Below are 27240 nucleotides of genomic sequence, written 5' to 3'. Positions count from 1 at the left end.
TTTAATCCTTGGATATTGTATAAAATGAGACTTATGTAATCCGGTCTTTAAATGATGTATTGGAACTTGTTATGTATCCTACAAAAATTTTGTTATCAATATGTATTATTTTTGCAACATGTAAACTGATTGCATTCATTTTGTATATGGCCCTTGGAGTAATGTAATTAAATTTTATTTACACTAAATCCTTTAGTGGGTTTTAAGTGACGTGTTACAATTTATGTTAACAAAGGTTGTTGTTTTTGGATTAAATGTTGAAACGTATTTAAATTACACGTGAGTGTAGTGACGTGAGTGGTTGAATCACCAAATGTTGGTGTATTTGGGTTATCACTAAACAGTGGGAAAAGAAGTGAGAATTTCCCAGAACCGGTCGACGTGTGGCTTCCCATACGTCGTTCGGTATCATGTCCCAAACCAGTCGACGTATGGCTTCCCATACGTCGAACGGTATCCATTGTAACTCATGTTCGAAACCAGTCGACGTATGGGGTACATGTTCGAAACCAGTCGACGTATGGCTTCCCATACGTCAACCGGTATCTCGGCAGTGGGTATCAGTACTGTTCACGTCCCAAACCAGTCGAAAGCATATACGTCGACCGATTTCTGTGTCATATGTAATTGCTATTTTAAATTCTTAAATTACACTTCGGTACCCAAGTGAGGTTACACGTAATTATTTTATGACCTAAATAAATGCAATAATTATGTTTTGACCACCGAAAGGACTATATTGGCCCGAGCTTCTTTTTATCTATTATGTGATGCAAGTAAATGACTATTTTACCATTTGAGTCTCAATTTATTGAATTATGGCAAATTACTATTTTGCCCTTTTTGGACTTTGATATTTAAATTTAGCGTGAAGTGGCTGTATTACCCTCGGACATTTTTGGGTCGGGTAAGGAACCGTTTAATAATCCGGATCTATGAGGAGCTGGGTCGTTACAAAAGTGCACCTGTTTGGTTCTCTCTGCTCCTCTTTTCATGTTAATCTACTCTTGATCCTAAGGATGATGTTTTGATCATTTGGGAGAGACTAGTTTGATCCTAAGGATGATGCTTTGACGCTAAAATGGATGAGTTTGACCTAAGTGACCTCGGGTTCGAAGTAAGTATCCGACTAACGGTTCGGGCCTCCGGGTTCAGGTCGTTACACCTTCTCTCTCTCTTCTCATTAATTTCTTTCTTTCTCCCTACGCTAAACCATCGCTCCCTCTCCCTCTTGTTAGTGTCTTTTTCCGCTCATTCTCTATACCAGAACATGTTCTTGATCAAAATATGTTCCTCGACCAACTCAAATTTGTGTGTGTCTCTCTCTCCTTTCACTCTATAGAGAGAATATTGAAGATAAGTTGTTAGAGAAATATTAGATGACCTAACGTAGCTTGTGAAAAATGTCTTACAAAAACTTTTTGATAAATCATTTTTAATTATTTAGAGGTCAAATAATTTATATGAAAAATAATTTCATGACCTTGGAAAATAATTTCTGAAAATAATAAAGAAAATAATTTCTAAAAAATATTTTAAGAGGAAACAAAAGAAGCCTAAAAATTCAAAATGTTTGTAATTGCTAGTTTTTACCATTATCACACTTAGAATCATGTTATTGCTACATGATCTTTCCAGGTTTCCGAGGGAAATTCACATTCTCTTCTTTTTCAAATCAATACCACCTGTTTCATTGTAGATATAATACTCCGTAACATACAGACAGGATAGATTACAGAGACGCGGGAAAACATGACAAGTTTACCTCAACCCCTATTTAATTTGAATAATTTCCACCAAAACCACTAAGATGGCCAGAAGATACCATCATCCTCTTCATAACTGTCCATCATCTCTGATTTAATTCTAATCATGAGCTCCTTACGCTCTACCGTGAAACACCCAACAATTTCCCTTGTTGAATCATGCACAAACCTCAGAGAGATCAAGCAAGTCCACACCCAACTGCTCATCAACGGCCTTCTTAACGACCCTCTCATCCATGGCCAATTTGTTGCCTCCATTGCCCTCAATCACTCCAACAATCTACAATATTCCAACCAAGTCCTAGACCAATGTCACACCCCAACTCTCTTTCCCCTGAACTGTTTGATCAGAGTTCACTCCAAAAGCTCAAACCCTCAAAGAAGCTTTCACTTCTATAACAAAATTCTACACTCGAGCAACAATCTGTCACCTGATAATTACACCTTCACTTTCTTGGTTCGCACCTGTGCTCAGCTTTTGGCCCGGCAGACCGGTCCGGCAGTCCACGCCGGGGCTATAAGACATGGGTTTCAAACTGACCCACATGTTAGAAGTGGATTGATTTACATGTATGCTGAATTGGGTCACTTGGATTGTGCTCACAAAGTGTTTGTGGAAATTCCTGAGCCGGATTTGGTGGCCCAGACCGCAATGGTGAGTGCTTGTGCCAAACTGGGACATGTTGGTTTTGCGCGGGAACTGTTTGATAATATGCCTCAGCGGGACCTTGTTGCATGGAGTGCGATGATATCCGGGTATGCACAGTGTGGGCAGTCTGTGGAGGCATTGAGTTTGTTTCACTTGATGCAAATGGAGGGTGTGAAGGTTAACGAGGCGACGTTGGTTTCGGTTTTGTCTGCATGCACTCACTTAGGAGCATTGGATCAAGGAAGATGGGCTCATGCATTTATTGAGCGAAACAAGCTGCGAATGACTGTGACACTTGGGACTGCACTCGTTGACATGTATGCGAAATGTGGGAACATGAATAAGGCAATGGAAGTTTTCTGGGGAATGAGAGAAAAGAATGTGTACACATGGAGTAGTGCCATGGGTGGGCTGGCAATGAATGGATTAGGCAAGGAGTGTCTTGAGCTTTTCTCTCTAATGAAAAAAGAAGGGGCTCAGCCCAATGAGGTCACATTTGTTTCTGTTTTACGGGGTTGTAGTGTTGTTGGATTCATTAATGAAGGTCATAGGCATTTCGACTCAATGATAAAAGTGTATGGGCTTGAGCCTCAGCTTGAGCATTATGGGTGCATGGTTGATTTATATGGTCGGTCTGGCCATTTAGATGAAGCTTTAGATTTCATAAATAACATGCCTGTGAAGCCTCATGCTGGTGCTTGGGGAGCTTTGCTTAATGCTTGTCAGATCTATAAAAATAAGGAATTAGCTGAACTTGCCTCAAGAAAGTTAGTAGAGCTAGAGGCCACGAATCACGGGGCATATGTGCTCTTGTCAAATATCTATGCTGATTTTAAGAACTGGGATAGGGTCAGTGTTGTGAGACAAACAATGAAGGATAGAGGTGTTAAAAAGCTCCCGGGTTGTAGTGTTATAGAGGTCAATGGCCAAGTTCATGAATTTTTGGTTGGAGATAAGTCCCATCCTTGGTATGGTGCAATTGAGGCAAAGTGGGAAGAGATATCCAGGAAGCTGAAATTATCAGGTTATGCAGCTAACACTAATCATGTTCTTTTTGACATAGAAGAAGAAGAGAAGGAGGATGCTTTGTGTAAACACAGTGAGAGAGTCGCCATTGCTTTCGGTTTGATCAGTTTAAATGAAAGTGTGCCAATTAGGGTTGTGAAGAACCTCCGTGTTTGTTGGGATTGTCATGCTGTAACAGTGATGATATCTCAAATTTATAACAGAGAGATCATAGTGAGAGATGGGAATAGGTTTCACCATTTCAAAGATGGGGAATGTTCTTGCGAGGGTTATTGGTGAAATAATTGATCTTATTGTAACTTGAATTTCATTCATTAAAGGATGCGGTCATTGAGGACGGGCTTGGCACAACGGTAAAGATTGCTCAATTGTGATCTGGGGAGCTAACGAATTCCAAACAAGAACAACATGCGGAGTTTAGACTATTTACATCTAACTCTCCTCAAGCGGCGGGAGCGTCGTGCACTGGGCTAGCCCTAAAGGACGATGGTCATTCCTTATCAATGCCATCAGTGAGTTTCTCTCTATTTTTCCTATTTTTCAATTATTATAGCAACCTCTTTTCTCTACTTTCATTCCGTCCTTCCTTTCATTTCATGTCAGTTCAGTCCAGTTTGTGAATTCTTCCACCCAGTGATAAAGCAGTTTCAAGTGTCTCTGCTTTTTAAGATGTGGGTCAAGATTTAAAAAAAAAAAAAAAAAAAAAAAAACAGTTGAGATTAACATATTAATTGTCCACATACATTGTTGATGGGAAGATAATTTCTTGTATTGTCAGTCAAAATTTCAGACCTTTTTCTTCCAAATACATTCATGTCAATTCATGCTACGTTTAGTACAAACTTGTTATTCATTTCAACGTGATTGACTGAAGTGCATTCACCAACCGAATTGAATTGAATGTAGCAAACTTATGTAGTTTAATCTTATCTCCTCTACCTTCTAAAGTTGAAGGCCAAAGCGTTCTAAAGCGGGTGTATGTGACGTCCCACATTGTCTCACATCACCTGGGATAGAAGTTGCTGAGATTTATATTTGTGGACACCTCTTGACTATGTAGACGTGTGTTTGAAAACCGTGAATACGAAGATTATGCAAAGCGGACAATATTTACACAAGTTGGGGCGGGTCTTGACAAAGTATAACTTAAGATGGTTTCTTTGACAACCCTAATGAAAAACACTTTTCACTTTTGGTCATTTTCAAGGAGGAAGAGGAAGAGGAGAAAAAATCTGGTACAGAACCTTGACAGATTAACCCTTCACAAACTTGCTGAAAAGCCAAGTGTGAAAACTTAAGAGACTACATATATATATATATATATATATAGGTTAAGAAGGGAAGTAATTGTTAATGCTTATATGCTTCATTTGATTTTTGACTGATAAAGACACACCCCACTGTGTGAAGACCATGAAAAAAGAGGACCTTTTTAAACAAAAACTTACCTAACAGGCATGCAAATTTAGGCAAGTTGCCTAACCATTTAAGAAATTCACTTTGGACTATAGAAAATGGAGATGCTATAACTGTAAATATGCTTACTGACTTGGTCCCCATTCCATCTCATCACTTTTTGTGGTTTGCGTATGATTTTTTTAAAAATTTATTTTTATTCTTTTGTCAACTGTTGGACCTTTTAAAGTACTTCATAATTCACCACTGGGTATATGTAATTCCCCCATCCCACATGCATAGAGCAATTACCAGGAAAGAAAAACAAAAGCTCATTGTTTTTGTGTGTCGTGTTGTTTTTAGATTTAGCCAGCGTTCTGTCTTTTAATATATCAATTTGAACCAATTCGTTAGGTTGTTAAGAAAAAAAACTCTAATATTAGGGTGGTGTTTGATAATTCAATTCAGTATTAATTTTAAAAGCATTAAGATTATATTCAGTTATATGGAATTAGAATTGATAAAATTAAAGAAAATCACAAATTAACTGTGACAAAATTTGAAGTCTTTACCCATTTTTTTTTAGAGATATTTTCTTTGAGGGTCCTGTGAAAGCATTACCTTACCTAATTGTATTAAGGGGTCTCAAATAACCATTTTTTATTATCTAATTCGTGCATTAATCTTCATTTTAAAATATAGTCAAATGTGTGAAAGCAATACTTGCTAATCACTCTCTCTCTCTTCACCATTACAGAGCTTGCTAGTCATTCTCTCTCTCTCTCTCTCTCTCTCAATCTAATTCGTGCATTAATCGAAGTTCGCGAAAGTTAACGACTTTTTTTTTTTTTTTTAAAGGTAAAGTCAATGATTCTTAAAGCTTAAACGTCTCAATTAATTATGATTGTCCCTAATCAAACTTCTCCAAAGCCAATGATTTTCTTTTTTATTATTTAAAAAAAAAAAAAAAAAGAAAGTAAAGTCGATGAATCTTAAACTTTCATCTCTAATTCGTTTCCATGTAAAAGATGCTTGCTTGCAAGCAGGCACGGAATTGCCCCCTGATTTTTTGTTTTACTAATATACCCTTGTAAATTTGTGTTGTTTCAATTATATACGCATAAAATATTACTATTTCTCTCCCTTTAAATTACTAAAAATTTCATTATTGTCCCATAACGTAACCATTGATTAAATTATTACCACCTCTAAAATAAGTCCTAAATTTATTAATATGCTTATAAAATTAAAATAATGTGATTATAATAAAAATTAGTATTAATTTTATCTTTTCTGATTTTAAAGTGAAAAGTAAAAGGTAGCATTGTAAGAGCGAAATGTATAAGGTTCGAACCTCTCAAAAGCATTGTGTAAATTTCTTGTCAAATATATATAGATATGTATAATAAATAAAAAAATCTCAAGTACCCTTGATACGAGACTAGGCGTCCCTACTTAATTTAATGACCCATTTCTTCAATATATAATATGCACACTTTACATGAAAAAAAATGAGGAGCAATGCTGTGGGCTTGAGGGACCCTACTAGGGGCAGTTTCACTTTGATGAAAAACAAAACAGATTATAATACAATCACTTCAATGTATGTTCTCTCTAGAAGAACTATGTAATATTACATGAATAAAGTTTCAAGAATATTGATTATATGTTAAAGAATGTGAAAAAAGAAAAGTAAGGCTGCTGAAAGTATACTAACATTCCTGCAACCAAGATGCCAATTTTTTCACCATGTTTGGGAGAATAAGAATTTTTCTTTGCGGCGCCAATCGTTTTAGATGATTATGAATATATACATATATATATATATATAGAGAGAGAGAGAGAGAGAGAGAGAATAAAAGTTTGATTCCATTCGTGTATATCATCCACTTATCTGATCAACTTTATGTTTTGGTTGGAATATGAACTTCATTTTCTGCATTAAAGGGAGTTAATTTTCACCTTTTTTCTCTTGAGTTCTTAGCCTCTCCCTTGGCATCTCTTCAATCTTTATTTCACAATTACAGAAAAAGCCACAAAAGCATGAAAAGGGTCAGCTTTGAATATTTGAAACTAGGGTTTTGAAAAGACTTATTTACTTATGGGACGGGAAATTCACTTGTTCAAAAATGGAATGAGGATAGAAGGGAGTCCAAACTAAAGGATTGCATGGAAAAGTTCTTCTAAAGAAAAGGTAAGGATTAGCGCTCGAATAGAGTTGATCTAAAGCAAATTTATGTGAATTCGACCAGATCCGTATCTATATATTAATGTCGACATATATCTATATCTGAATTGAATGATATGAACGTGATCCGATTAAATGTAATTCATCTTAATTATTGAAGTAAAATAAACTCCGGTAATTTACTTACTGGATAGGGAATTCACTTGTTCAAAAATGGAATTAGGATAGAAGGGAATCCAAACTAAACGTTTGTATGGAAAAGTTTTTATGAAGAAAAGATTGGGTTTAGTGCTCGAATGCATTTGATCTAAAGCGAATTTATGTGATCCGTGTCTATATTTTAACGTTGATATCTATATCTGAACCGAATGATATGAACATAGATCCAAATCTAATTCGTAATATTAAAGTAAAATCAACCTGGGTAAGTTACTTATGGGATAGGAATTCACTTGTTCAAAAAATGGAATCAGGATAGAAGGAAATCCAAAGTAGAGGCTTGCATGAAAAAGTTTTTATCAAGAAAAAATTGGTCTCATGCTCGAATGGAGTTGATCTAAAGCGAACTTATATAAATTCAGATCTATGTGTTCTGTCAACATTTATATCTGAGTCGAATAATATGAATATGATTCATATCTTATCAATATTATTTAAAGTAAAATATACTTTATCTTTGAATCGAATTGAATCTCGAATAAAATTCCATTCCGTTAAGAATTATCCAAATTCATACCTGGCATGAATTTGTCACATCATGTAATTGCTATCATGGCACTTATAGGCCAACTAATATTCCTATGACAACCTAAGTAGGCATTGAAATTGAGTACTACTGTGTTAGGATCCATTTTTTCTGAATAAAATTTTTATCTAACGCAAAAGTGCATTTGTTATTAGGATAATTTGAGATACACGTTACGAAAATGTTGTAACGTTTGATTATGCATCTCAATATTTTTTCGTGCATCTGAACTTTCTGTCATCGGTTAGGACAGATGCATTATTGCGCTAAATTTTTATTTGCTATTATTTTTTAAATGGCATTGGATATAGGACAAACAAGAATGATATGCATGCCCCAGTAAATATAATTAAACTTCAACAATAACATGTGACAATATATTAAAGTGGTTTATTGGAAATAAGAGTAGGTCAACTCGAGTCTCATTATTTAGACTTATTCATGAAATTGGTATATTTATTTAAATCAAACTTGTGGATTAGACTGAGAAGTTGAAGAAAATATACCATTACCAAATATGGATTGGAACCATTGTCAAGAAACATGAGGACTATTTGAAATATAACTTCTAAAGTGAGGATGGAAAGGAAACTACAGAGAGTGCAATTACTTCTCAATTCATAGAAATGACACTTATAATTTGAGTATTTTAGAGAATTCCATCGTGTTTGATTCCTTTTTTTAATAATTGTCCAATGTATAAGGAATTTGGTGGTAAATTTCGAAGTATTTTAAAAGGCTGATGCTACCATCATTAACCATATATATATAATTTAGGTGCATAAAGAGCTATAGTTTTACTATGAGAAAGTAATGCGGCGGTGAGTATGGGAAATCACGCGGTTGATGGTGCAGAGAAGATGCCACCCATAACAGAAAACAGAGTGGACCCACATAACATGAATAGCCGACCCGGATTTGTTGGACCAACCAACATGAAATTTCAATAATAAGACAACCAAAAATTATAAATAATCTTAGACAAACAAATAATTATTAAAAATCGTATGAGCTGTGTGCACGAGAAAAGAGCAGACTCTCAGAGTCTACATGGGCCACTTTCTTCCTCATGCAAAGCTGTCTTCTTCTTCTCCTCTCTATGCACACCCGTATCACTCATATCTTATTTATTACATTCCAAACACGCCCTCTCTCTCTCTCTCCCTCTCACTTGCGTGTTGAAGCTCCTCAGGAGGACCACTTCAAAATTTCAACTTCAAATATAAAATCAATTACTTTGGATATGGAAGTGAGATTTGTTAATTTTGTTTATTAAAAAAGAAAAGCATTCTTGCATGATCATATGCAAAGTCAAAATAATAATGTTTATGAGGGACAAAATATCTAAGGGCGTGAGGTGTCACAAATGAGTTACGATTGTAATAACCATTCATTATGTTATGAGATAGTTGCATAAATTTTACAAGTTAAATGATTAAAACTCTCATCTCATATTTTAGAGTTTAAATTCTCTTAAATCACTTTAAGAAAAAAAATTTCAATAATTATCTAGTGTACGATGAAAAATATGAAATGAGAGAATGCATACACCTAATATTAAATTATGAAATGTTCTAATAGATTAGTGTTACAAGGGAAACTTTACCCACATCGGATCCGGATGGAAAGTGACATGGGTATAGATGGGTGGATATGCAGCACTATCCAATAGTTTGAGTTTTTGGGTAAATAGGCAAGCGCCCACCCCTTTCAGTTGGTATCAGAGCCAGACCCAATCCTTGATCTGGTACCACGCCAAGCGCCCGGTCCGGAAGGCGTCCGAATGTGCCACCCTGGGTAGGCAGGGTGGCCCAACCGCAACGAGGGCGTTGCGAGTTCGGGTGGGGGAAAATGTTACAGGGGAAACTTGTTCCACATCGGATCCGGATGGAAAGTGACATGGGTATAAATGGGTGGGTATACAGCACTACCTAACAGTGGGTAAATGGGCAAGCGCCCACCCGTTTCAATTAGACACCACTACCATAGAAATAATAATAATAATAATAATAATATTTATGAGGAACAAAATATCCGAGATCATGAGTTGTCACAAATGAGTTACACCTGTAATACATATTCAGTATGGTATGAGATGGTTGCATAAATTTTGCCTCATAATTACACATCAAACTAACAACAACAAAAAATAGTCTAACAATAAGTACTCTCACCTCAAGTTTTAGACTCTGTGTTCCAATCTTTTTAGGGCTACTCTAAAAAAATGTGAGGCGGGAGATTGCATACACTTTATACTAAATTATAAAATGTTATAGGAGATTCGATACCAATATTATTAAATATATATATATATATAATAATAAATAAAACAAATTTATAGAACTAATGATGACAATACAAGTTGAGTAGTGACAAGTCAGTACATATTCTAGAGCTGATTATAGCAAATATATATTTATTTTATTTTTGATATAAAAAGTTATGATTTATGTGTTTTCAAACTTATTGAAACATGTTCTTATGATCATTCAATTCATTGTTTTTGTTTTTTTTGAGTACTGTGACCTACCTCTGGTAACTTATATGGCACCTTCTTTGTGTCTCCGAGTTGACCTTTGCCATATAATCAGAAAACTTTCGTAGATCTCAGAGAAACACTGTTGTTTCCACCAATTATTCTTTGTCATTTTTTAATGAAAGATATCTTCCCTCTAAGGTTATGCAGCAAAAAATAACCAAACCAACACCACCCTTTCATTTTTATGGTGAAATTACTTGTTTCCATAAATTGAAATTCCATATATTTATAGAAAAAATCTATTTTGGTTCGATTGCCAAATTGGTATGCCATGTTTTCGGACACTTTGTAGTATATTTATTTATTTTTAATTATTTTTATTGGTTCCCAGTTCTGGGAAAAAAAAAAAATTGTGCCGGTTGCAAATATAGAAAAAATCTATTTTGGTTCAATTGCCAAATTGGTATGCCATGTTTTCGGACACTTTGTAGTATATTTATTTATTTTTAATTACTATTATTGGTTTCTAGTTCTTGAAAAAAAAAAAAAAAAATTTGTGTCCATTGCACCTTGCAACAGGCACATCCAACCATTAATTATCGCGCGTATGATACACGTACGGATATGTGTATTACACGGATGGTCCGAATGCGCCGTCGCAGAAAATTTTCTCATAATTCTAATCAACTTGTTTTTATATTTTGAACAATCGAATTCTCTCGGTTTATAAGGTGCCTTTGTGTTACAAGGGGATATTTGTCCCACATCGAATCCGAATGGGAAAGTGATTGGGTATAAATGGGTGGGTATGCAGCATTACCCAACAGTTTGAGTTTTTGAGTAAATGGGTAAGCGTTCACCGGTTACAGTTGGTATCAAAGCCAAGTTCAATCATTGATCCGGTGCCACGCGCCCCGTGTGGTTCTGGTCGAGCTTTCCTGCTCGTTGCTGGTGCACCTCTCCTAACTATTGCCAATTTATTCTGGAATAATCTTTTTAGGAGGGATAATTTTACATATTTCTGCCAAATCCTTCTATTATTAAGCACGGCTGGTACCATTTCGATGTGTTTCGATTTTTCCGAAGGTTTGATGCTTCTGAATCGGCGAAAAAGCTTAGACCTGCCTAGTCAACGTTCTGTCACACCTAAGCGCCCGATCCGGAAAGCATCTAGATAAGCCACCCCAGGTAAGCAGGGTGACCCGATCGCAACGAGGGCGTTGCGAGTTCAGTTAGGAAAGAATGTTATAAGGAGATATTTGTCCCACATCGGATCCGGATGGAAAAGTGATTAGGTATAAATGGGTGGGTATGCAACACTACCCAACGGCTTGGGCAAGTGTCCGCCCGTTACACTTTGTGACTTATTTCCAATTTGCCACAACTCAATTAATTAATTAAGTTAATTAATGGAGGGATCAACACAAAAAGCTTTTAATTAAGATGCATAAAAACACAATTCATAATGACATATGAATACCTTTCTAAAAGAGTATGTAAAGGTCATTCATTATTAGTTTATTGTCATTAATGAATATTATGAAATCTTAATTTTGTTAGCATCCACACTCCAAATATTTAAAAATAAATAATATCAATCTCTTTAAGGGTCCAACCATCTTATCCAATATTCAAAATTTACAAGTACTTAATTTCAAGATTAATTATATCATCTCTCAAAGAAATAAAACTTTTAAATACTCCTTCCTCCTAAAAAAAAAATTTGTCATACTTTCCTTTTTGATCTGTCCTAAAATAATTATTCACTTTCCTTTATCAAATAATATATTTCACATCTTTCCATATGTATATGTCCTTGGAGTTTAAAATTTCAAATTTGAATATTCAAAACTTAAAAGACAATTTAGTAACTTTCTAAAAAGACAATAAAAAAGATAAATTCAGGAGTTTGGGTAGAGAGAGTCTCTATCTTCGATAATTCTTTTATAGAAAAATGTGAGCATAAATAGAGAGAGAGTTAACATGATTCTTTCCTATAATCAAGTAATATGATTCTATCCTACCACTATTAGAACAGTTGTTTGAATTCAAACTCTAACAATTATTTAAATTTAAACTCCAGAACATGTATCGCTAATACACCCCCTCAAACTCGTGTCGGGAGATTGCGAAAGACTGACTTTGCATCGTAAGTCTTCAAAGAGTTGTCGCGGCAAAGGTTTTATGAAAATATCAGCAACTTATTGGCGTGATGGTATGTACTGAGTGGTACGATTCCCAAGTGTTTCCTTCTCTCGTACAAAATGATAATCAATTTCAACATGCTTCGTGAGTCCATGAAAAACCTGATTGACAGTCATATGTAATGCAGAGACATTGTCACAGTAGAGAGTTGACGGATTTGATAAATGGAAACCAATGTCACGAAGTATGAACGAAATCCATGTTAATTCAGCCGCTGTGGATGTTAATGCTTTATATTCAGCTTCGGAACCCGAATGAGAGACTGTTGGCTATTTCTTTGCTGTCCAAGAAATGCAATTTCTACTAAGAAAGGTGCAATATCCACTAACAGATCTACGAGTAGTAGAGCAGCCAGCCCAGTCAGCATCGAAAAACCCAATTAATTCTAATTTGGGTTAGACTGCAACCGAATTCCATACGTGACGATACCATGAACATAGCGCAAAATTCGTTTAACCATTTGAAAATGAAATGTAAACAAATTGTGCATGTGGTTGACAAACATAATTGACACTGTAGACAATGTCAGGGCGTATGAAAGTTAAATATTGAAGGCCTCCAACAATGCTACGATATAGATGAGGATCATGGAAAGGGGAATCATTAGTAGAAGGAGAGTTTTGTTGCCATTGGAGTGGATATTGACTTGTAGTGTGTCATTTGGGCACGAACATGTAACTCATAAGCATACTTTGATTGATAAAGAAATAATCCGCCATTAAATTTTTCAACCGCTACTCCGAGAAAAAAATGGAGGTAACCAAGATCTTTCATGGCAAATTCTTGTTGAAGAACCGGTATAAGTTCATTCAAAAGAGAAGAATTGCTACCTGTGAGAACTATGTCATCAACATATAGGAGTAAGAGTATGACACCTTCTGGTTTTTGCTGAATAAAGAGAGACGAATCGTCAATAAAGCAGAAAAAACCAATCTCAATAAGAAAATTGGTGAACCTATCAAACCAAGCCCGTGGGGCTTGCCGAAGTCCATAAAGAGCACGGTTTAATTTACACACGTGTGATGGACGACTGGGATCGTGAAACCCAGGTGGTTGCTCCATAAAGACCGGTTCAGATAAATGACCATGCAGAAAAGCATTCTTGATATCAAGCTGCCGAATATCCCAGTGATTGGAAATTGCAACAGTTAGGACAACTCTGATTGTAGTAGGCTTAATAACTGGAGAAAAAGTCTCAATGAAGTCTAAGCCGAAAATTTGTGTGAAGCCTTTAGTGACTAAACGAGCTTTTAGACGTTTAAGTGTACCATCAGATTTAAATTTGGTCTTAAAAACCCATTTGTAGCCCACCACATTTGTATGCGAATCTCGAGGAACCAAATCCCAAGTATTGTTTTGTTGCAAAGCATGAAATTCTTCTTTCATTGCTACAAACCAACCGGGATGTTTCATGGCAGATTTAAAGGTCTTTGGCTCCGTTGGAATACTTGAGGTTACAAGAAAGTACTTAAGATTGGGTTTTACAACCCTATCCTTAGATCTTGTTGCCATCGGATGACGCGGATTACTGGGAACATGAATTAAGCTTGGAGACGGTGTTGAAGATAGCAAGTTGGTGTCCAGATGTGTAAGAATGACATGGGTGTATATGGATGAAGAAGGTGGGGAGATTTCATTAATGTTGAAATCAGGAGCAGCAACAATTCTGTCTTGATGAAGAGATAGGAAGATTTCATTAATGTTGAAATCTGGAGCAACAACAATTCTGTCGTGATGAAGAGGTCCAACAATATTTTCGTGACCAGGTGATGGCCCGATATAAGGAATAGTCGCATTGCCAACTGATTCATTATGCATATTATCACAAGAATCATGAGGGCCTTCAAATGGCGGAGATGAGCAATTGGTGCTAGTGTGAGATGCACAACTTGGTCCTGTCAACTAGTCATCAAAAGAAGCTAAATTAGTAAGGTTAGAAACTTAAAAAAAAAAAAAAAAAAGTGCTCCTGGATCCTTAAAAGGAAAGGTTATTTCGTCAAAAACAACATGCCAGGATATATAGACCCTTCCAGTAGGTGGATGAAAGCATTTATAACCCTTGTACTGATCACAATAACCAAAGAAAACGAATAGCAAGGACCATGGATCAAAATTTGTTTTTGCATATGGCCGTAAATAAGGAAAACATCTAGAACTGAACACATGAAGATAATCATAATTGGGTCGTTTGGCATAAAGTCTCTCGTAAGGAGATTTCATTTGTAGAACTTAGGGTAGGTGTCTGGTCGATTAACCATGCGGCTGTAGCAAAGGATTCCACCCAAAACCGCTTCGGAACTCCATTATGAAATAACAATGTTAAGCCAAGCTCGGTTATGTTTCTACGTTTTTGTTTAGCCAAACCATTTTGTTCCGGTATTTTTAGACATGACATATAATGAACAATACCATTTGCAACCAAATAATTATTAAAACCTTTGTCAATGAATTCACCCCATCCATCTGATTAAAAAATACGAATCTCCTTACTAAATTAAGTTCGGACATACTTGTGGAAATTCAGAGAACACGATATGAAATCACTCTTATGCTTGAGTGGAAAAAACCAAGTAAACCGTGAGTATTCATTTATAAAAATCACATAATAGCGAAATCTCTGAAATGAAGTCACAGGTGCTGGTCCCTACAAATCACAATGAATTCTAGCAAATAATTTTGGGACATCTTTATTAATGTTTAACAATAGTAACTGACAGGCTTTAGCCAATTGACAACTTGTGCATACAATCTTATTTGAACTGGACTTAGAGCTAGTAATTAAATTATTTCGAAGCAAATAATCTATTACTTGAAAATGGGTGTGTCCCAATCGTTGTTGCCATGTGTCCTCAGTAGCGGTCTTGAATCTGTTTGCAAACAACGCCATTTTATTAGTTGGTTGAAGAACATACAAGTCACCGCTTCTCTTCCTGGTTGTCACTATATGGTGTGTTTCTTTGTCCTTTACAACAAAACCATCTGCAGAAAAGTGAAAAACATAAGGAAACTCATAAGTTAATTGACTAACTGAAATCAAATTCTTCTTGATTTGTGGCACAACTAAAACATTATTCAAGCATAATTTCCTATCGTCAACATCAAGTAAGGCTAAACCAACATGGGTGATCTTTAATGAATCTCCATTGCCAACCATGATTTCGTCATGTCCAAAATAACTGGATAATGAATGTAACTTACAGGGATCACCCGTCATGTGTGCATTTGCACCTGTGTCGGGAAACCAAGCTTGGTCTTGATTGTTGGAGATTGTGACAGTTGCAAATGCCTTGGGGACATCCTCTGCTTGATATGATTGATTAACTTATGCCAACAACGTAACGCAGTGTGATTAGGCTTATGACATATTTGACACATCTCACCTTTTCATTTTCATTTTGGGTTGCATAGTTAGGATTTTGGCGATCTGGATTGCCCCTTCCAGTATTATACTACCCATTACTGCGAATCGCTTGGGTAAACCCGCGTCCTCTAGAGTTGAAGGAACCTGGCTTGCCTCGGCCTTGAGTTTGATTGAATTTGTTGAAGTTTTGTCGCTAGCCTATAAATGCCGCATTGTGATTCATGCTGCCATAGTTGTCATTTGTATGAAGAATCTTAATTGTTTCATGGGATTGAAGTAGATGAACCACTTCACTGTATGTTGGCGTTGGAGGCTTTAGCCTTGTAGTAACAAAAGATTCATACCCTGGACCAAGTCTGGTTAGCAGGGCAAAAAACTTTGTTTAATCGTTAACAGGTTTGCCAATTGCAGTAAGATTATCACAAATGCCTTTGAAGATCAAAAGATATTCAAAGAGGGATGAATTTCCCTTCCGATGCATCCTTAATTTTTGTTGCAAATAAAATTCATGTTCCTGTGAATCTTGAGCGAATGCATGAAGTAACGTAGTCCAAACATCATATGCAGTGTCAAATCCGACTACTGCGACTAGTACTTCAGCAGTTAAAGTGCCGGTAATCCAACCACACAGCAGCCTATCTGACTTTTTCCAAGCAATGTATGCTAGATTCAGTGTCTTCTCGCTCGTTTCTTCTCTTGATTGTTGTTGGTACATTGATGGAGAAGAAAGACTTTTATCTATGAAGCCTACCATATCTTGTGACTCAATCAGTCCCATTATCTGCGTTTTCTATAACAGAAAATTGGATTGTGTTAATTTTATTAACACAAAATTTGTCACGTTGAGGGATGCAGGATATGGGTATAGTGATGGATCAGTTATTGATAAGGTGAGTAAGCAAAGAATAAGATGGGTAAGCAAAGAAAAAGAAAAGAAAAGAAAAAGCCTAGGATATCGTTGGCTCTGATAACATGAAGACAAATTCAAGAGTTTGGATAGAAAAAGTCTCTATCTTCGATAATTCTTTTACAAAAAAATGTGAGCATAAATAGAGAGAGAGAGACAATTAACATGATTCTCTCCTATAATCAAATAATATGATTTTATCTTACCACTATTAGAATAGTTGTTTGAATTCAAACTCTAACAATTATTTAAAGGCAAAAAAGCATAAAACCCCCTTCAAGTATTAGGAATCAGCATTTTACCCCCCCCCCCCCCGAACTACAAAATCGAGCAAGTCAATACCATAACTATAAAAAATGTGCAGTTTGACCCCTTGGCAGTCCTTTCCGGCAACAGATGGAGTGCGTGAGTTTACTTTCTAATATAATTCCATAACTACCCTTACAGTATGACCGTTGTAGCCTTATCTGTAAATTGAGTCCAAAATTTCTTCTTCCTTCTCCAACTGCAACTGCTCCCCCTCCAAGTGTAGAAAAAAAAAAAAAAAAAAAAAAAAAAAAAAAAAAAACTTTATCAGAGTTGAAGAAGTTAAGGTCAGATGGTGCGTGTGTGTGTATATATATATATATATCAAGAACAACAGCAAGTTGGACACCGGATCAACCCGTTCTCGTTGCACTCCAGGCATCTCTTCAACTGGTCTTCGTTTTCGTCGTAAACCTTTCTACTTCCACTACAATTCGAGCACGGAATGAACCTGGCATCCCCACGGCCCTCGCAGACAAACCCAAGTTCTTGAATCGGAAGCCCACTGAGAATTTTAGCCAATTCACCAACCTCATGAAGCTGTTTGATCACATCAACACCTCCAATGTACTTTCCTCGGACGAACACTTGTGGCAAAGTCACATTTTTTTCGCCCAGAACACTCTGCAACTCTTCCCTATAAGCTGAATCCATGGAAATGTCGCGGTCGTCGACGAAAACCCTAAACCCCCTTAATATCATCCTCACAGCACATCAATCCTCGTACATCCTCCGAATTCCCCTCAAACTGGTGAAATAGACGATAATTTGATCTTCATTACTCGGCAATCGAATTAGAGGGTTGGTAGTGAACGAAGAAACCCTAAAATCGGATTCTATCGATTTGGTGGGTTTTAATTTGGTAGGCGATTGTAATTGCGATTGCGATTCATCCAGAATTGATGTTGGGGATTTGGTAGATTCGAATATCCTGCAGAGTTTTTTCACCTATCCCTTAATTGAATTCCCAACAGAGAAGACTGATCCGTATAATTACTTGAGGGTATTGATAGTATTTCACAATTTTAATTTTATTTGCTTTTTTTTAAATGTTAATTATAATGGGCATTTTTGTAAATGTACAATGCTGGTACCGGAAATGAGCCGGAAAGGACAACCAAGTGGTGAAACTGATCATTTTTTATAATTAAGGGATTGACTTGTTCGATTTTGTAGTTTAGGGGGGGTAAAATGCTGATTCCTAATACTTGAGGGGGGTTTTATGTTTTTTTTTGCCTTATTTAAATTTAAACTCCAGAACATGTATCGCTAATAAATACATATCCCGTATATTCATTTAAAAATTATTACTCTCCAAAAATGACAATTATATTGAGACGGAGGGAGTATAGTATTTAGTCTCCCATTTCCAATGTAATACACACAATTATTGAATTTTTTTCAAAAAAATACCCAACACAACAATTGTCTGTATAACACACACACACGCACACACGCACGCAAGGTACTAGCTTTAAGAGAGTCCGTGGTCTAGCCACTAAGATGATCGAGGTGAGTGGAGATGGTTGGTATGGTCTTAAAAAGCCAGATTTTGACTGACTTCCAGTCATCCATCAGACCAGGACCATCCCCACTCCCTTTATGACCTTCACATATCCATAGACATATACATGTATGTATATATATGTATAGGTTTTTCATACATACTGTTATCTCCAATTTGCATAACATGATCATATGACAAAAAAAGTCTTTCCATCAGTGGCCACAAATTCACCTACAGTGTAGTTCAATGTTATCATTAACCAGCCTATGGGATTCCCATGTGATAAGACAAGATCAAATTAATTAAAGGATCATGTTGTAACGCGTGTATTGAAGATTAAAGAATCAATTCTTTATTTATTATATTCCCATTTTAGCCAATATAAATCAAATTAGTATCATACTTTCCTTTTTTATTTGTTTCAAATAATTCTCCACTTTTCTTTTTTCAAATAATATATTTCATATTTTTTCATATATATCCTTTGAAATTTAAATATTAAACTTGAATATTTAAAATTTTAAAAGGTAATTTATTAACTTTTAAGAGAGATAATAGATATGTTATATGTTTCCTTAAAAATTATTACTCCCCAAAATCAATACTTAAATTGAGACAGAAGTATTACAAAAATGAAAAAGATAGGAAAAAAAAAAAGTGGGCCTAATTTTCTGAAATTTCAATTTGTAATTGCAAACATACCATAAATAGGATGGTATGGTAGCCATGCAAAGCTCTTTACATTCATTGCAAGTTTCCTGGTCAAATAAGACAAGGTAGCCTAATTTCTCTTTTTCATTAGAATTTGGTAGGAGAGGATTTGATACCCCCTATCTCTTTTTGCCCCTCTTTTTAAGAGATATATATCTTTATAATTAACCAATATATATATATATATAAACCTACCCATCTCTCTCCCCCTTTCTCTCTCTCTCTCTCTCTCTCTCTCTCTCACACACACACACACACACAGAGTGGGGATACAAGTAGTATATATATATATATAAAGGTGTTCAAAGGATTTAAAGTCATTTTCTAAGGTGTCTAGACCATTCTCTCCTCAAGTTGGAGCCTTCCCCTCTTGATCACTCCTCTTTTCTCTGATCTCTTCAAGTCTTCTCAATTCAGAGATCTATATATATATATATATATATATCATCTTGGCAAGTTGAGAAAATAAATAAGCTAGGAGAGAAGATGGTGAGTTGTTCCTCTTAATTTCTAACTCTTTTTTTTCATATTGTCACTCTTCTTGCATGTTATCCTTTATTGGACAAAACACATGAAATGTTCTCTCTCTCTCAAGTAGTACTTCACTTTGCTTTTGTTGCAGGAAGTGGAACACCACCAGCTCAACACATGGGAAGGCTATGTAGATTGGAGGAACAGACCTGCACTCAGAGGCCGCCATGGCGGCATGCTCGCCGCCTCCTTCGTCTTGGGTCAGTCTAAATCAACACCCACCTCTTCTTCCTCACACATTCACTCTCAAATGGTTTGATGATTTTTTTACTTTCTTGAAAATATTCATTTTCTAAAAAATCGATCAATTTTATTAGGGACTGATATGACAATTATTGAGCTCGTGGCCACCATGGCTTGGGCCAGTCAAAATCTAACACTCACCTCTTCTTCCTCTCTCGCGCACACTCTCTCTCACATGATTCGATGATTTTTACTTTCTTGAAAAAAATAAAACTTGTAATTAATGGTAATATTTATCTCGAATATTGTTAGAAACCCTAATCAATTTTTGTCACCGACATAGCAGAGAGACTCTCACATCATTTATTCGACACGAACAAAACAACAACAGTAATTTGTAACATTACTCCTTAACGCGTATATGACATTTAATGAGAACCTTTTTAACTAATGCATGTAGGCTTGAATATGGATCTTAGGGCAGATTAATTTAATTTAATTTTAATCTCAAATGATTTATTATTATTATTAATTAATTTTTGATTTTGTTATATATGTGTGTGTGTATATATATATATATATAGTTGTGGAGGTATTGGAGAACTTGGCATACCTGGCAAATGCAAGCAACTTGGTGCTATATATGTCTGAGTACATGCACTTTTCGCCCTCCAAATCAGCCAATTCAGTCACAAATTTCATGGGGACTGCTTTCCTACTTGCCCTTCTTGGTGGGTTCTTATCAGATGCTTTTCTCACCACCTATCACATCTTCCTGATAAGTGCAGTTGTTGAATTCCTGGTAAATTACACCTCTCTCTCTCTCACCTTTAGTATGTGTTTGGTTAATTTTTAAATCTTACCTGCAGTAACTTCTTAGCTTGTTACCTGTGAAACCCTAAAAGTAATTAATTTGGTTAGATTTTTATTGGGTTTTCCGAGGATATTAATATACATGACTTTCAATTGGATCATATGTCTGCTAGACAGTCTACTGTTGCAATAAACGCTGAAAAACATTGAAAACTGTGAATCTGCAGATGTTGAATTATTTTTTTACTGCTCTTTAATTGGTGCATTCACTTCTTGGTTTAATGAAGGTACCCTTCTAATAATTATATATATATATATATATATAGATAATTGACAGTATCTACTATCCCGACCACACAGACTCTGTGCAATCAATGGGAAATGTTTATAGTTTAATATTTATATGTTTACGTTTCTATATTTCGATTTATTATATCCTGTGAATGAACAAAATTCTCGACTAGACCATCACAACTTTTATATATTTATAAGCACAAATTATCTAGATTTAAAAAAAATATTATATATATATACATATAGGTGGTGGCTACCAAGTTACTGTACATTATGAGATATTAGAGGCAAAAGTGATGAGACAGGGAAACTTTTTTGAGTTAGTAGCAAAAGTACTACTACTAAGTACTAATCATGTTTTGGGCTCAAATAAATCATCAAACCAGTCACTTTAATCATTATAGATATATGGATTATACATGTATGAGGTGGGGGGTGCTTGGGTCCCACACATTCAACACATGCAAGGTATCTGGTTACAATGTGTATCATGCAATGACAAAGAGAGAGACTTCTCACTTTCTCAATTTCTGTTGAAAAGCATTCTATTTTGTTTTCTTGGCATTAACATTTTGTCTCTTGGTTTAACAAGACTTATCCTTAAATGTCAACCAATATTTTGTCACCGTATGGATGTGGCACTAGTGGAGATTGTGAAGCACGTGTTAACAAACCAATAGTTTGTAAGGTCCTTGTCTGTGACTAGAGACCTTGGATGATGGACCCACCATTGGATAAAATGAGTCCACCTATATGGACACTTATCCTAATTATATTTGCTAATTATATATGTGGATAAATTAAGGAACTCCAAATGATGGACTCACCATTGGATAAAATGAGTCCACCTATATGGACACTTATCCTAATTATATTTGCTAATTGTATATGTCCGATTGACAAGGGAATTTCAAATGAAATGACTATTTTGTCTTTGATTTCCGAACAATCTGATGAAGGGTAAATATGTCATTTTAGTTATTAAAATTAAAAAGTGGAGTGCACGGCAATTGTACAGTGCATTTATCAGCTAGTTATACAGGGTATAAAATAGTCCTTGCATGCATTTAAGTAAATTTTGTCCGTTTAAGAATATTACTATATGAGTAGGTAGTCCCGTGCAAACATATCTAAAAGCAATCAAGTCTTTCGATTGGTGTTGTGAGTCAAAATTCTTGACCCTAATATCATTTTTCTTTATTTAATGCATCTAAAGAATTAAAAAGCTAAGTTAACCAGTTAAGCATATAAATCTAATAAACCTTCTTAATTGGTTAAAAAAAAAAAATTAAAAAGAAAAGAAATAAACCTTACTAATGTAGGTGACCCACACACTAAAGTCTACTATGACCAACATTTTTAACTTTTTGTAGTGACAATTCATAGTTGACAATCTATACCATTAAAAATGGGTTGGTAACGCTTCTTGGTGATGATACTCCCCCTTTCAAAAAACTACTAACTAATTTAAATCACCAATATCAATATATATATATATATATATATGTAGGACTTACACACACACACTCTCTCCCTCTCTCTCTCTCTCACACACACACACACACAAATATTTAGAGAACTTTGAGCAGATGCATCATTATCATGTGTCCAATAGCTTCTAGTATTATATATATGGGCCAGTTGGGAAAAGCCCATCATCCTCCTTTAATGGGTAGGTTGGATATATAGCCCTGCTTTCCAAAGCCTTGACTTTGGATTTTTGGACACTCAGTGGCCCAATTACATCCCAACTTTGAGGTAGTAATGCACACAAGTGGTTGAGACTTGAAAGCCCTAAGCTTTTAAATTGATGTAACCAAAATGGCCTGTGAAACTAACTATACAAACTTGGCCTTGTGAATTTGGGTTACATATATATTCTGAGTTTGAGCATTCACATCTTCTTCTTCATTGTCCTATTAGATCAATATATTATGATAAAAAAGGAAAATGAAATATAGTTCGAGAGCTGGACTAATGTGATTGTTTTATGTAACGGAGACCTACGTCATGATGACATCAGTAGTATCATGATGTCAGCTCCCACTTATATAAAAACAATCGGAGTTGTCTGACTGTTGGACTCTATATCATGACTCATTCACTTAGTACTCATGGCTTAACCAAATTTGATTTTTGGAACAGGGCTTGGTCATACTCACAGTGCAAGCTCACTCACCTTCCCTAAAGCCACCAGAATGCAAGGCAACCATCCCTGGCATTGCATGCCAGGAAGTTCATGGTGCCAAAGCTGCAATGCTGTTCATAGGCCTCTATCTAGTGGCACTGGGAGTGGGAGGTATAAAAGGGTCGATACCAGCACACGGGGCTGAGCAATTCGATGACAACACTCCACAGGGGAGGAAGCAAAGGTCAACTTTCTTCAACTACTTTGTGTTCTGTCTCGCGTGTGGCGCTCTCATTGCAGTGACACTGGTGGTGTGGATTGAGGACAACAAGGGGTGGGAATGGGGCTTCGGCATTTCCACTCTCACAATATTGTTGTCCATCCCTATCTTCCTTGCCGGTTCATCTTTTTACAGGAACAAAATACCTTGTGGAAGTCCACTTACAACCATAGTCAAGGTGAGACTGAAATATTCTATACTATGCGTCCCGATCCTCCTATAACATTCTTTGCTATACTGGTGCTGTAATTTGTCAGCACGTTAATTCTGTTTTTCAACACATTTACTTTCGCTTTTCAACATAGTATTTTTTTAACACATTAATTACGTTTTTCAACACATCAAATCTGGCTGAAATAAGTAGATTTAATGTGTTGAAAACGGATTTAACTGTGTTGAAAACCCTACAGCACCGTGTTGTGCACAACAGAGGATCCGGACTATGCTTAGAACAACCTAATACACTGTGACTGATATCAAATTTTTTTTTTTTTCATTGATATTGAACAGGTTTTGGTTGCCACCACACTAAACACTTGTTCGACAAAAAGCTCAAGCAATGCCATTGTGAGCATGGCCATGAGTCCTTCTCCTCTAATCCCTTCTAGAAAGGAAGAAGATAAAGCAATGGATCAGCCCATGGAAGCCCCAACAAAATCCCTAAAATTCCTCAACAGAGCAGTAGCAAACAAGCCAGTCCACACAGCTCTGGAATGCTCGGTACAGCAAGTCGAAGAAGTCAAGATTGTGCTCAAAATCCTCCCAATCTTCGCCTGCACAATCATGCTCAATTGCTGCCTAGCTCAGCTCTCCACATTCTCAGTCCAACAAGCAGCCACCATGAACACAAAGCTCGGCTCCCTAAAAGTCCCACCGGCATCCCTCCCTGTCTTCCCTGTCCTCTTCATCATCATCCTTGCACCACTCTACGACCATTTCATCATCCCCTTTGCGCGAAAAGTCACCAAAACAGAAATGGGGATCACTCATCTCCAACGCATAGGAACCGGTCTAGTCCTCTCCATTCTGGCCATGGCAGTGGCAGCACTTGTGGAAGTTAAACGAAAACGAAAAGCATCTGACTTAGGGCTGCTTGATTCACCCAACCCATTGCCAATCACATTCTTCTGGATTGCTTTTCAGTACTTGTTCCTCGGATCAGCTGACCTTTTCACCTTAGCTGGGCTGTTGGAGTTTTTCTTCACAGAGGCGCCAAGTAGTATGAGATCATTGGCTACCTCTCTCTCTTTTGCCTCATTAGCCATAGGTTACTACCTCAGCACAGTCATAGTGTCTGTAGTCAACAGTGTGACAGGTGACTCCAAGCACCAGCCATGGCTCTCCGGTAGCAACCTGAACCACTATCATCTGGAGCGATTCTACTGGCTCATGTGCGCGTTGAGCGGATTGAATTTCGTGCACTATCTGTTCTGGGCAAACAGATACAAGTACAGATTGACAAGAGATGATGAGTAAACAAGCATCAATATTTACTCTGTCATGAAGACTAGCCTTTTGGTATTATATATTGTGCATTGTGCCCAAGATTTGATGCTGCAAGAGGAGAAATCATACATTTGGATGATTGTATCAGAGCAGATCAGAAATTTTGGGGCACTATGTTTGTTTTGTAATCATTTATGCTCTTGTTATAGTATGCATATCAAATGGTTTATGGTTTCAGACGCAATTTTACATTTTCCAGCTACAAAGTTGCAGATGACTTTGTTTCCATGTTTGCAATCATGCATCATGTATACCATATATGTTCCACTGAAAATTTAAGATGGAATTTAAGAAACTACAATATATAACTTTAAGCACATATTGGATGTCACGATCCGTCTCAAGTTACGTAAATATTATTCGCTTTGCAGAGGTTTTTCATTCACGGTTTTCAAAATATATCTACGAAAGTGCCAACATAACCAGGAGCAGAGTCAGAAATTAAATCTAGGGGGACACAGTTTAAAAATATATAATAATAATAATAATAATAAATATGACAACAAATATAGATTCTTCAAATCAAGAGGCACATATAAGAAATTATTGCAAAATTATATGTCAATCAATTAGGAGTATAAGAAAGAAAAATAATTGACAAAAATTTTAAAAAAAAATGGGAGAACTTTGAAAGGGAAAAATAATTAGAGTTGATTCAAAAAAGAAAATTTAACTTTTTGGTAGGGAAATTAAACAAATTTAAAGAGTAAAAGAGAAAAGAAACACAAACTTAAGAAATAATTTTATAAAATAAAAAATTAAGGGGGGGCATTATATGTATATTTTCATATATACATACAAAAATATATAAATTTAGTGTATATAATATAGTACCCTGAGCATAACCCCTCAGGCATGTGGTTTCAAATGTGACAAAAAAAAAAAAAAAAAAAAAAAAAAAAAAACAATGTAGTTTCAAAATGTATTATTATATTATTAAATTAATATTGAACCGGGACAAAATGTCGGGGATGTAGCTCAGATGGTAGAGCGCTCGCTTAGCATGCGAGAGGTACGGGGATCGATACCCCGCATCTCCATTATTTTTGTTTTCTCTAGTCACATTACTACTGGCGCTGGTTTTGGAAATTTAAGGCCCAATAAAAAAATTCACTATTTGGACTAATTTGTTTTTGTCTGGATCCTGGAATTTGCAAAAGCCCAGTAAGTTGCATGATTGGGCTTCCAAAAGAAAGTTGTAGCTATTTGAATTGCACTGTAAGGCATGGAAGACTTTAATATGTTTTTATTTTTTATTTTTTTATTTTTATTTTCGGCGGAGGGGGACTCCAACACTAGGACACTCTCGCTCAGGAAGTTAGACACTCTATTACTTAGGCCACTGAATAATGTCCGGAAGACTTTATATGGGCTCTCTTACTTGCTTTCTCCCTTCTTTCCTTCCTTTTATTTTTTATTTAATTTTATTTTTTATGTGTATCTAAGACATATATTTGTTTTTGTAACGGAAACTTGGACCTATTTGGATCGGTTTTCAATTTTGAGTTTTCAAGAATAGTTTTTAGAAAATCAGAATAAAACACTTATCAATTTTTTGAGTTTAAAAATCTATTTGGCTGTATTTACTGGAAAAAGTTTTCTAAACTAAGAAAAAATAATATAATTATACAGCACTCCTCTATTTATTTGTTTTTGAGATTTTATCTACTGACGCAATATTTTTTTTTCTTAGTCAAATGCAATATTCATTAATAAGTGTTAAGAGGTGCATTACTCTTAAGTAATCTTAAATTAATTCTCATATCATTTATTAAGAAATCTATTATCAAGAATAGTTTTTACCAATGAAAGTAATTCTCAAATTAAATCAAACAAAAACAAAAAAGTAATATAATAAATAAGGTAGAGTACATTAACAGTCTCTCAAGAACCGCAACTCTAATAAATATTGCAAATTGTTAGATGGGCATTATTGTCCCTTGCCACCCACCACCCACCCAAAGAGTTGCTCCTTCTGTTCTGTCAAAGTCTAGTACCGCCATATAAAAGTACAATCTCTTGAATATATTATGTACAATATATATATATATATATATATATATATATATAATGTACAAGCATCATCTGTATATCACTTCTCAAAATATGTTATTGTATGATTAAAGTCCTGAATCAGAATAATTATCTCAACACACTTAAATAATGTAGTTATAGATTTTAATAAGTTTTAGTGCATGGAGATCTCTTTTCAACATCACCATTTATGGTTTCAATATAATTAAATCGTGTTTCAACCGGT

At 35.7% G+C, this 27240-nt stretch overlaps 2 protein-coding genes, 1 non-coding gene and 1 pseudogene across 3 annotated transcripts; 3 read left to right on the top strand and 1 right to left on the bottom strand.

Annotated features, from left to right (window-relative positions):
* Window positions 1-1598: 1598 nt before the first annotated feature.
* On the top strand, window positions 1599-4300 carry LOC132302931 (putative pentatricopeptide repeat-containing protein At5g40405). Its single transcript, XM_059799939.1, has one exon. It carries the CDS (start codon window positions 1873-1875, stop codon window positions 3718-3720), a length of 1848 nt encoding a protein of 615 aa, XP_059655922.1. The 5' UTR covers window positions 1599-1872; the 3' UTR covers window positions 3721-4300.
* A 12769-nt stretch (window positions 4301-17069) lies between these two features.
* LOC132304807 (uncharacterized protein At5g39865-like) lies at window positions 17070-18165 on the bottom strand (annotated as a pseudogene).
* A 1178-nt stretch (window positions 18166-19343) lies between these two features.
* On the top strand, window positions 19344-25206 carry LOC132302930 (protein NRT1/ PTR FAMILY 4.6). Its single transcript, XM_059799938.1, has 5 exons — window positions 19344-19734; window positions 19868-19976; window positions 20544-20761; window positions 23212-23652; window positions 23985-25206. Exons 1-5 carry the CDS (start codon window positions 19732-19734, stop codon window positions 24948-24950), a joined length of 1737 nt encoding a protein of 578 aa, XP_059655921.1. The 5' UTR covers window positions 19344-19731; the 3' UTR covers window positions 24951-25206.
* A 741-nt stretch (window positions 25207-25947) lies between these two features.
* Window positions 25948-26020, top strand: TRNAA-AGC (transfer RNA alanine (anticodon AGC)). The gene has a single exon. It is a non-coding gene; the product is annotated as a tRNA-Ala (tRNA).
* The last annotated feature ends 1220 nt before the right edge of the window (window positions 26021-27240 follow it).

This window comes from Cornus florida, unplaced genomic scaffold (genome assembly GCF_030987335.1).
Source record: "Cornus florida cultivar Cherokee Brave unplaced genomic scaffold, ASM3098733v1 CherokeeBrave_3.0.0_Hap2_Chr04, whole genome shotgun sequence".
In the NCBI taxonomy this organism is placed as follows: Eukaryota; Viridiplantae; Streptophyta; class Magnoliopsida; order Cornales; family Cornaceae; genus Cornus; species Cornus florida.
This window is presented reverse-complemented; position numbering and strand designations above follow the sequence as displayed.

What these genes read in the sequence shown, in the direction of transcription:
- LOC132302931 (XM_059799939.1), top strand. Translation starts at nt 1,873, where the DNA reads ATGAGCTCCTTACGCTCTACCGTGAAACACCCAACAATTTCCCTTGTT.
- LOC132302930 (XM_059799938.1), top strand. An exon ending in CGCCGCCTCCTTCGTCTTGG is followed by an intron (nt 19,977 to 20,543) that starts GTCAGTCTAAAT and finishes ATATATATATAG; the next exon opens with TTGTGGAGGTATTGGAGAAC. An exon ending in GTGCAGTTGTTGAATTCCTG is followed by an intron (nt 20,762 to 23,211) that starts GTAAATTACACC and finishes TTTTTGGAACAG; the next exon opens with GGCTTGGTCATACTCACAGT.